General features: G+C 35.8%; 1 protein-coding gene across 1 annotated transcript in view; it reads right to left on the reverse strand.

Annotated features, from left to right (window-relative positions):
- Positions 1-1,594: 1,594 nt before the first annotated feature.
- Positions 1,595-12,164, reverse strand: part of SLCO1A2 (solute carrier organic anion transporter family member 1A2) — a 58,767-nt gene continuing 48,197 nt past the window's right edge. The window contains exon 14 of the mRNA XM_077167939.1: positions 1,595-2,263. Within this exon, the coding sequence (XP_077024054.1) occupies positions 2,044-2,263 (220 nt within the window). The 3' untranslated portion in view covers positions 1,595-2,043. The remainder of the gene's footprint in view (positions 2,264-12,164) is intronic.

The raw sequence follows: 12,164 nt of genomic DNA on the forward strand, positions 1-12,164 counted from the left end.
GTAGCTATTTACTTATTCTCACAACTCTCATACTTTTGGATGTAGAAGTTGGGTAAGCCTTTGTACCTTATTTCAGCTTCCAGTCCATTCTCTCCATATCTTCCCAACAAGAAGCAGCTTCAAATTTCATATTATCAGACTGTAACACTCACTACACCCCATTAGTGTAGTCATACCTACCTTCTTTCTCCAAATGTTATCTCCTGTCTCACATTCAACACTACCCCTGACTTAAATCTTCGTTATTGTAATAGACCCACAGATAAAGTCTCAAAGTCCATGGGTCCAAAACTTAACTCTTAATAATTTCCCCAATACCTGCCCTACTTAGTCTTCCTTATTTTGTTTTTTTTCTTTTCATGTGATACCAGAATTTGTCAGGAAATCTTGTTGACCTGCAAAATATCTCAAGACAGTCCTTCAGTTAACTGGGCTGTCTTTCATCCAGGTACCAACTTCCACTCTTTGAACTTGAACATCAGAGGCCCTACAGAATCTGCAACTCAGAGGCTCTCACCTACTTTCAAGTACAGTCAGAGTAGACTGGATGACACCTGCCACCATTGTGGATCCAGAGACACTCTCATTCCCTTTACATTATGCATAGATAACCAAAGTATATTGCCAACTCCTTCCCCAGCACTCTTGTCCCATGTTTTTCTTAGCATTAGGGATTCATCTCATTTTTACATATTGACTGTCATTTCAATGTAATGGAGAAAAAAGAGGGAAAATAGGAAGAAGTACATGTCATTTCATACTATACTCTGGAATCTAAAGCCAAGATTATCAGCAAAACTGCTTGTACCTCTAAAATCCATGCATGAATTACAAAATAATCATAGAAGCAAATGGTATCATTTGAGGTGCAAGGGAAGTTCGGTGGTAGAATTCTCGCTTACGATCCAGGAGACCCAGGTTCAATTTCCAGCCCATGCACGTCCAAAAAGAAAAATCAACAAATGGTATGGCAATAATGGGATAATCACATGGAGAAAGAATCAAATGTGACCTCCACCATACAGCATACAAAAAAAAGCAAATCTAAATTTTAAATGTGTCTTGAATTTTATTATTTTCAGTTTCCTAAGAGAAGTTCCATTTTTAAAATCTTCATCCTCTAGGGAGATTTATGGAAAATTAGTGATTGTGTTCCAACTTAGGACACCACGGGTGGCATCAACATTGCTCTGAGGAGGCCTCAAGAATCTGGGGAAGGGTATCTTTGACAACATCTGAAGCCTCAAGAAAGCAGCCTTTAGCATTTTCCTAATAATTACCTTTCACTTTTGACTCAGACATTTGTTTTTAAGGGAGAGTTTAATCACCAGGGTTCAAACCACTGGAAAAAAAATTCCAACAATCTTTGCTATATGATTTTTAATAACCTGATTAAATTTGTCAGTACTATGAACAAAAATGATCAAATATATAATTTGAGCAATAAAGTGGAGAAAGAATTGAAAGCAAGCAATATCATATTAATGGCTAACCTATTTTAAAATAGTCATGTCTGGAATGGGTGAATATTTAAAGAACAATTCTTGAGTAGAATAAAATGTAGGGTTCTTTCACACAAAAAAATTTTATGATAAATTTACATAAAATATTCAAATTTTCTCTTAAGTAGGATGAGGATTTCAGTCTTTGAATAACTCCAGCATCAAATCAGAAATAATTTTCATAACAGGTCATTTTTAGAACCACTTGGAAAAGGCACTGTGGGAGAGGGGACTTGGAAAAAGAGATGCATGAGTTAAGGAAGCAATTGCTTTTTTTTTAACATAAAAATGATGCTGGCTGTAATATCCCATTTTAAGGGTTGTTACAAATGTCCTCTGTAGAAAATCTCAAGTGCCCCATTGATGCCTCAGAAATATTATCAGTGGACATTTTTATCTTGAATAAGTTTTTTCTTTGCAGGTTCTTAAAGCCAAGAAAAAGTCACCCTACAGTACCTCTACATAAGATAACCATTGATTTAGAAACAACTAAGTTGTACAGTGTATTCTTCAACTCTGAGAAGCATGATATGACAGGGCATTACAGCTTAGTTTCCAAGTCATCATCATTCGAAGCTTTGGAATTTTGGTGCATATCTTTGCATTCATTTTCCTTTCCAGTCACCTTTGTCTCTGTAAGCACAATTCCCGAAGAGACATTTTCACCAGGTAGACGACGCTTCCTCAAAAGAAATAGGATCAATAAGGCTGGAATATAGCTTACTCCTCGTAGGGCTGCTGGTAATCCAAGGAAGATGTATCTGTTTTTTTATTTAAAAAAAAAAAGTTAGAACTTATTACATCTTACATAAATGGCATGGTAAGTACAAATTAATTGTCTATTCTTTAATTATTATTTTATTCCTATCAGGACAACAGCAACTAATTGTTCTGTATGTTGATCTTAATAAGCATCTGTGCTGAGCATTCTTATTAATTCAAATGTTTGTTAAAAAGTCTTTAGGATTTTCCATTTAGAATGTCTGAATTTATTTTATTTTTTCTTTCTTAATCTTTCATCACTGTTTTTATTTTATCTTTTCACAGTGAGCAGAACCTGCAAATTAAATATATAGTAATGATGGTAGTTTTATTCCATTATTTAATAAGAATGCTTCCAAAGAATCACTATGAATTATATTTTCTGTTATGTTTTAGATGGTCTTTATTGGGTTGGATTAAGGAAGTTCCTCTCTTCTATTTTGAGTTTGCTCAAATTTTTAGTTTTAAATGTATAAAATAATATCCAATATTTTTCTGCAAGATTTTTTTCCCATTTATTGAACTAATAGGGTGTCTTATATTAATAGATTTTTCAGATTTCGAACCAACTTTTCAAGCCTGGAATAAACCCTATAGGGTTTTTGGACATTATTAGATTCAATTTGCTAATATTTTACTTAATATTTTGGCACGTACATTTACAAGGAAGATGAGCTTATCCTTTTTTTTTTTTTTTACTTAGCTAATACTCTTTGAATGTCAAGATTGTACTATCTTTGTAAAATGATTTGGGAAGTTTTTCCACTTTTCTATTTCCTGGAATAACTTGTGTAATATTGACATCATCAGTTCATTGAGAAAACTTTCCTTGAAAGCATTTGGATCTGGTGCCTTTGGGAGACTTTTTTTTTTTAACTGATTCATTTTTTAAGTGGCTATTAGAATATCCCTGTTTTATATTACTTCATAATAAATTTTAGTAATATTGGATTTGTTCAGAAAATTATCTATGTAATATGCTTCCACATTTTTATGTTAAAAATCCCAATGTGTACTTATTTTCCCTTTTTCATTCTTAATAGTGCTTCTTTATGCCATCTCTTTTTCTTGATTTGCCATTTGAGTGTTATTATTATTGTTATGAATTGATCTTTTCAATAACACATCTTTTTATTTTGTTGGTTAATTCTATGATATACACTCTGTTTATTAACTTCTGCTTTTATTTTTATCTTTCTACTTCTAATATTTTACTTTATTTTGAAGTAATTCAAGAATACAGAAAAAAAAACTGTAACATCTTTGTACTCATGTCCCAGGTTTTAAAAATGATTACATTTTCCCATTTCTGTTTCAGATCAGTATTTTTTCACGAGAAAAGATACTACAGCTATATTTAAGTCCTTTGTGTATCCCTCCTATGATCTCTTCCCTTCTACTTCATCCCAGATGTGACACTATGTTAAATTTTACGGATTTGGTTCCTAGTTTATTCTTACACTTTATGAAGTGTGTGTATACACTACAATGCATACCATTCTATTCTATTTTTTTTTATTTTAAAACATTGGCATACCATGTTTTACTCTGAAACTTTCTATGTAGTTCAACATTTTAAAACTACGTTGATATATGTAGTTCTACTTCATTTATTTTTAACTATCATATCAATTTCAGTGTGTGAGTAAACCAGTTTCTTGTTCCTGGATATGCACATTGTTCAGTTTTATCAAACACTAACAGTGCGGCAATAAATATCTTTTATAGATGTCTTCTTTCTGCTGGTGAGCAAGAGTTTCTCTAAAATATGTGTAAGCATCATAAGATATACAGCTAAGTAGATATTGTCCCAAAATTCTCTTAAGTAGTTTACCAGATTATATCACCACCAGCAATGTATGAGAGTTCCTGATGTTCCAATCTCTTTTCTATCACTCCATATTGTATATGGGGTCTTTTGCTGTGCAAAAAAAATGTAAACTTTGATTCATAAGCAAATTTGCCCAGGTCTAACTTTCTGGTTTGTGTTTTTGTCTCAACCCAAACCCAAAGCAATAAGGGTCCTAAAGAAAGCAACATCTATTGTTGCAGATGAGCTATATGCTAGTGGTCTAATTGTTATTTCTATGCAGGCAATATGTTTATTTCTCTGGTAGCATTTAAGTTTTGTTCTTTTTATATCTACTTATGTTTACTCTGCTAGATACTTGAAGTGCAGTTTTTTTTTAAATAGAGAAGTTGTAGGTTTGCAGAAAAAAATGATGCAGAAAATAAAGTTCTCACATATCCAGCCCATTATTAAGATTTTTGCATTATTGTGGTATCTTCTTTAATTGATGAGCAAATACTGCTTTAATTGTACTATTAACTATAGCTTATAGTTTATACTGGGTCCACTGCTTGTGTTGTACAGCTCTGTGGCTGGTTTTCATTTTCTTAATTTTCATTCTAGTAATATATACCAACTAAAATTTCCCTTTCAGCCACACTTAGATATATATAATTCAGTGGTTTTAATTGCATTCACAATGTTGTGCTACTACCACCACAAGCCATTATCAAAACTTTTTCATCACCCCAAGTATTTATACCAGTTAATTAATTATACCAGTTAAGCATTAACTCCCAATTCCCTACACCCACTCTGGCCCTGGAAACTACTTTCTGACTCTAATGAATTTCCTTATTCTAATTATTTCATATCAGTGAGACTATGTACTCTGTCTTTGGGGTATGTTTTATTTCACTCAACATGGTATTTTTAAGGTTAAAGCATATAGCAGGTTTCAGAACTTCATTCCTTTTCACTGCTTAGTAATATTCAATTGCATATATAGTCCTCATTTTGTTTACACATTAATCTGTTGATGGACGCTTGGGTTGCATCCCCCTTTTAGCAATCTTTTTTTTTTTTTTTTGCATGGGCAGTCACCAGGAATTGAACCGGGTGTCTGGCATGGCAGGTGAGAACTCTGCCTGCCAAGCCACTATGGCTTGCCCTCTTTCAGCAATTTTTAATAATGCTTCTATGAGCATCAGCATGAAAATATCTGTTCAAATAACTACTGTACCAGTTTGAAAGGATTTATGTACCCTAGAAAAGCCATGTTTTAATCCCAATCAGTCTTGTGGGATCAACAGTTTCTTTTAAGCCCTATTCAGTACTATAGGTTGGAAACTTGACTAGGTTATCTCCATGGAGATGTGACTCAATCAATTGTGGGTATTAAACTTGAATAGATGGAGACATATCTCCACCCATTCTACATGTGTCTTGATTAGTTTACTGGAATCCTATAAAAGAGGAAACATTTTTGAAAGAATCCCTTTTGAGAATGAGGAGAGATCTACAGAACCATGACAGCAGAATGAGAGAACCACAGAGTCCACAAGCCAGAGACCTTTGGAGATGAAGAAGGAAAATGCCTCCCAGGGAGCTTCATGAAGCCAGAGGCCTGGAGAGAAAGCCAGCAGTCGCCACCATGTTCCTGTCCAGCTGAGAGAGAAACACTGAACGTCATTGGCCCTCTTGAACCAAGGTATTTTTCCCTGGATACCTTAGATTGGACACTTCTATAGATTTGCTTTAATTTGGACAATTTCACAGCCTTAGAACTGTAAACTAGCAACTTATTAAATTCCCCCTTTTTAAAGGCCATTCTGTTTCTGGTATATTGCATTCCAGCAGCTAGCAAACTAGAACACCTACTTTCAATTATTTTGGGGTATTTATATGGAAGTGGGCTTACTGAATCTTATGGTATACTTTACTTTCTGATCAACATTCAAGCTGTTTTCCACAGTGACTGTACCATATTACATTCCCAGCAATAATGAACAAGCATTCCTCTTTTTCTACATTCTTTACAACAGGATTTATCATTTTTTGAATAGTAAACATTCTGGAGGACGTGAAATAGTATTTCATTGTGGTTTTGACTTGCATTTCCTAACATCTAAAAATGTTTAGCATCTTTTCAAATGCTTGTAGCAATTTGTATACCATCTTTGGAGAAATTTTATTCAAATATTTTGTCCATTTTTTATTGGGATGTTGGTCTTTTTGCTCCTGAGTTGTAGGATTTATTTATAAATTCTGGGTATTTAACACCTCAAATATTTGGCTTCCAAATATTTTCGCCAATTCTGTAGGTTGCCTTTTTATTTTCATAATGAAGTCCTTGATGCCAAAAGCTTTTAATTTTGATGGCATCGCATTTATCAATTTTTTTCATATTTTGTTGCTTGTGTTTTTCAAGTCTAAGAAACGTGAAACTTTTTCACTATCACAAAGTTCTGAGGAAGCTTCCATACATTTTCTTCTAAGAGTTGTATAGTCCTGGTTCTTGTATGTAAGTCTTTGATGTATTTTAAGTTCATTTTTTGTATATGTTATGATATAGGATTCACACATAATTGTTTTTCTTATGGATATCCAGTTTTCCCAGAAACATTTGGTAAAGAGACCATTCTTTCTCAGTTGAGTGGACTTGACACCTTTCTCAAAAATCAAATGGCAAAACCCAACTGGCACCCAGCAGCAGTGCTGCAGATGACTTTGCACCCATGCCACTCAGATCTCCCAGATGGACACTGGAAATAGATTTTGATGGTTCGGGCCTCATTGATTTGACCTCAAATATGTTTCCAAGTGTGTTAATATTGTCTATGCAAAAAAAAGTTGTGCAGTGATATCATCAACATGGTGATGTAATACATCCCCTGAAAAAGTCTCCCCACAGAAACAACTAATAAAAGGACAAGTCCCACTTGCTTAAAACACCAGAGGATGATAGAGAATGGAGAAGGATTCTACAAATGCAGAAGCAAAGAAAAAGAAAAATAACACCAAAATAAAGGAAGGAGATCTACAGCCCAGTCCTCCCAGTCAATGCCCCTCCCTCTAACATGGTCCCATGCAACTTTAGAGCTACCCAGAGTCAGGATAGCCTGGAGACCTCCTGCTGTGGAGGCAGACCTCACAGCCACTCACAGCAGTGAGTTAGAATCCCATACACATCCAGACACAGGTAAAGAAGAGCACAGGTATCCAGGGTGCAACATAAGCAGCTGGTGAGCATGGGCATACAAAAGGGCCCCCAGGAAATAAAAGAGACTGCTGCAGAATTATTGACATGAGGTGCACACACCCAACTAAACCTTTGATTGCTGAAATAGCAAAATGAAAAAAACATGCAACTTTTGAACATTGACCCTATCTGGCTTCCTGGGGAGGGATACCCTAAAGAAGAAGTAACCAGAGACAGAAAATCCTCATGGAGGCGGGGGTGGGGGGGCAGGGGAATGAAGAAAACTGAAATGCTATTAGGCAGCACAGGTCCCAGAACTTAGAATTATAAAGAGAGCACTGAGTGAGGGGGAGAAGTTCAGCAAAAGGTAGGAGCTAGGGTAAAAATTCTGTACAAAAATGAACACAACAGATCAGGAGTCCTAGAGAAGGTACAGAGGAAAGGAAGCTTTCCAGTGGAGGTCAATCAACTGCATATAAAAGGGCAATCATAAAAGTTGTACCACAGGTTCATGGAAAGAAACAGATGCAGAAGACCTAAGAAAATCTGAAGTTAAACTCAAGTTACTCTAAGTGTCCAATATAAGTTGAACTAAACATCAAAGAAGAGTCTTAACACATAGCCAAATTATTATAAACCTTAGGCAAGAGAGAGAAAATGACCTTTAGAGTTAGCACATCAAAGTAGTGTAATAGTAGCTCAGTGGCAGAATTCTTGCCTGCCATACCAGAGATCTGGGTTCAATTCCCAGTGCCTGCTCATGCCAAAAGATAATAATAATAATAAAAAAGTCAGATTCAAGAATTGTGGGAAGATGGCAGAGAATGGAACTCCAGGAGTCAGTCTTCCACCAAAGAAAATATTAAACAGTCAGAAACCGTCTGAAACAACAATTTTGAAACTTCAGATGCCAGAAGAATACTTAGCAGGGTCCAGAGACAAGCAGAGGAAGAGGGTGATAAATTACTGTAAAGAAGAATAAATTGCTCTCTCTGTCCAGCTGTTAATGGCACCCGTATCCCACTCTTGTGGCAGAATGCTCTGGGTACAGCACTGTCTAGCTCTCTAGTGACAGAAAGGAACATAAAAATCCTCTTCCCCAGAACAGGGATGGGCATGGCTGATCACTGATCACAGCTTTTGATTAGCAAATTTGGATCACTGGGTGCCAGGCTCAGAGGGCAGCTATTGTTGCAACATGTCCAGACAAAGGCAGTGGTAGCCACTGTTTCAGTCAGCCCCATAAAGGGGTAGACATGGTGGAGACTTAAGATGCTATGCTTCTTCAGGGGTGCAGAGGACCATTGGCCATGGGACTGCATTTGCTGGTCATGCCAGAAAAATTCAGCTTTGGTGAGCCATCATAGAAGCTTCTGGCATCCTTCCTGATCCCCTCCCCAGGGTAGTTTGGAGCTAGTCTGTGCCCCCTTTGTGGGCCCCTGGCCCTGTTTTGACTGGGAAAGACTGTCTTGGAAAAATCTTCTATGGTGTGTCCTCCTCCCAAAATGAATATGTCAAGCAAAAGCGGCTTAAGACAACAAAAGGAGTGTAAAATCTACAGAGGCAGAGAGTCTGGGACAAAGCCCTGTCACTTGAAACACCCAAGGAATTGAGGTCATTCTCTGGAAAACAGAGGGGACACCAAACTCCTGTAAACAGGGAAACTCCAAAACAACTAATAAGCAAAAGCCCAGGACAAGACAGAGGCTCAGAAAGACAGGGAAAATCCTGCACGCTGCATTGGCCTTAGACAGACATTCCTGGTAGGAGGGCTGAAGCTCAAGAAAATGTCTTTTATCACTATCTGGTTACAAAATCAACAAATAGACATTCAGGGAGTAAATCACAGAGTTAACTTTTTAAAATATTAAAATGGACAGTAGGGCAGACCATGGTGGCTTATCAGGCAGAGTTCTCGCCTGCCATGTTGGAGACCTGGGTTCAGTTCCCGGTCACTGCCCATGTTAAAAAAAAGGTGGGGGGGGGGGGCAATATGCAATAAGATGTAATAAATAAAATAAAAATGTAAAAGACAACAAATAAACAGGAAATGGTCCATTCAAAGGAAGAAGATAAAAATCCAGAAAACACTAAGAAGAAGATGAGAATGTAGACAGACCATATAAAGTCTATAAAAAATTATCTTAAACATGCTCAAAAAGATTAAGGAAAGTGCAGAGAGAACTAAAGAATATCTGGGAAGCAATGAATGAACAATATAGAGAGTCATATGGATAAAAAAGCATGACTCAACTATATGTTCTCTGCAAGAGACTCACCTTAACATCAAAGATACAAGTAGGTTGAGGGTGAAAGGCTAGAAAAAATATACTATGCAAATAGTCATCTCAAGAAAATTGAAGTGGATATGCTAATACTGGATAAAAGAGACTTTAAGTAAAAAACACTCATAAGGGACAATCATGGATATACAAAAGGGGAATTAGATGTTATGCTTACAAATATACTAGCACCTAAAGCAGAAGTCCAAAATATATGAACCAAATATTGACAGATTTGAAGGGAGAAATCGATGGTTCTAGCTTAATAGTAGGAGACTTTAACAAACCACTCTCTATAATGGATAGGATATCTAGTCAGAAGATCAATAAGGAATACAAGAATTGAAGGACACTCTAAGCCAACTAGGTCTAACAGACATATATAGAGTACTTCACCCCAAAAAAACCAGAATATACATTATTTTCAATGTACATGGATGATCCTCCAGGACAGACCAAATGTTGAGTTATAAAAGGACTCAATACGTTTAAAAATATTGAAATCATACAATGTATATTCTCTGGGTCACAATAAAATGAAGCTAGAAATTAATAATAGAGTAAGAACTGGAAAATTCATAACTATCTGGAAATTAAGCAACATATTCATAAACAAAAAATGGGTTAAAGAGAAAATTAGAAGCAAAATTAAGAAATATCTTGAGGTGAATGAAAATGAAAATGCAACATACCAAATCTTATAGGATCATGGCAGAGCAGTGCTGAGAGGAAATTTTATAGATCTAATTGTATGTATTTAAAAAGATGAAAGATTTCAAATCAGAGCCCTAACCACAAAACTGAAAGAACCAGAAAAAGAAGAGCAAATTAAATCTTAAGTGAGCAGAATGAATGACATGACAAAGATTAGAGTGGCGATAAATCACACAGAAAACAAAACAGAGAGCGAATCAGCAAAAACAAAAGTTGGTTCTTTGAAAAGATTTAGGGTAGGGAATGAGGAGTTAAGGCTTAAATTGAAAAGAGTTTCTCTTTGGGTTCAGTGTAAGGTTTTGGAAATGGATGGTGGTGATGGTAGGACAACAAAGCGAATGCAATTTATAGCACTGAATTATAAATTGGAAGGTGGATAAAAGGGGGAATTTTAGCTTGTATATATGTTACTAGAATAAAAATTTTAGAAAACAAACAGAAATGGTGAACAGAATTGTAAACAATGTAATATAGTTAATAGTATAATTATAAATGTTCTTTCATGAATTGTGAGAAATGCACCATACTAATGCAATGTTTTAACAATAAAATGATATATGGGAAGACTATTTTATGCACCACTTTTCTGTAAACCTATGATTTTTTCAATTGAAAAAATCTATTGGTCATAGTGTAAGGATCCATTTCTGAACTTTTAATTCTACTCCATTGGTCTATAAAGTTGTCCTTGTGCTAGTACTATGCTGTTTTGACCACTGTAGCTTTGTAATTAGTATTAAAACCAGAAGTGTGAGTCCTCTAACTTCATTCTTCTTTTTAAAGATTGTTTTGGCTTTTCAAGGCCCTCACCTTTCCATATAAATTTGATAATTGGCTTTTCTATTTCTCCAAAGAAGGCTGTTGGAATTTGTATTGGGATTGTGTAAATCTGCAAATTGCTTTGTGTAGAACCGACATTTAGTAATATTTTTACTTCAAAAACATGAACATTGAATATTGTTCCATTTATTTAGGTCTTCTTTGATTTATTTTAGCAATGTTTTGTAGTTTTCATGCATAAATCTTACATCCTTGGTTAAAATTTTCCTAGTTATTTGATTTTTTAGTTGTTATAGTAACTAGATTTTTTTCATTTCCTCTTCAAATTGCTCATTACTACTGTATAAAAGCAATACTGACAGAAGCAGGGCAAGTTGGTGGAGAAAAAAGGTGTGGAATTTAGTTCATCCTATAGGGTAGTTAGCAAATGGCCAATAATTCTCTGGAAAAACTGTTTAAGGGATATCCATAAGCAGACATACATCCTATATAAATCTGGAACAGGTGGAAAAGCCAAGATCAAAGTACAGAACTATAAGTAAATCCTCCCAAACTGTGGAGGCTGGTGCCATTCCCCCACTGACATGGCAAGCTGTTTGGAGCCTCTTCCCTTGGGGAAAAAGAAGCAGTATCTACTAGGAGAAAGGGAAGATAGCTCAACCAAGATTCGATTGTGGATATAATTAACAAATTCAGACTGCTAAATACAAGCTCCAAGCACAGATAAACCTGGGGCAAGCATAAAAGGAACCTAGAGTTCTCTCCTGAGAGGAGGCAGGGCTGATGAAAAAAGAAAAGAGGCTTTTGGAGTCAGCTGGGCTCAGAATACTGGAAAAGGGCTGTGACCCAAGAAAAGGGACACATAGAGCCAGCTACCAACTTTAGATCAATCGGTGAACCCAGTTGGCTAGGCATCAGCTCTGAAAAGGAATTATTTTTTCATTTTCTTTCATTCTTTCCTTTTTTTTTTTTTAACTCTTTAGCAGCCCATTAAAGAAAGTCTCAGGCATTTTGAGTTGTTTTCTCCAGCAAGGGCAGACTTAAGTTATGTTTGAGAGACAAGTAACTAGTCATGTGAAGGAGGTAATTCCCTAAAGGATGTATCTTCCCCAAGAAAATGGGGTGGCAAGGCC

The sequence above is a fragment of the Tamandua tetradactyla genome, chromosome 7 (assembly GCF_023851605.1).
Source record: "Tamandua tetradactyla isolate mTamTet1 chromosome 7, mTamTet1.pri, whole genome shotgun sequence".
Classification (NCBI taxonomy): domain Eukaryota; kingdom Metazoa; phylum Chordata; class Mammalia; order Pilosa; family Myrmecophagidae; genus Tamandua; species Tamandua tetradactyla.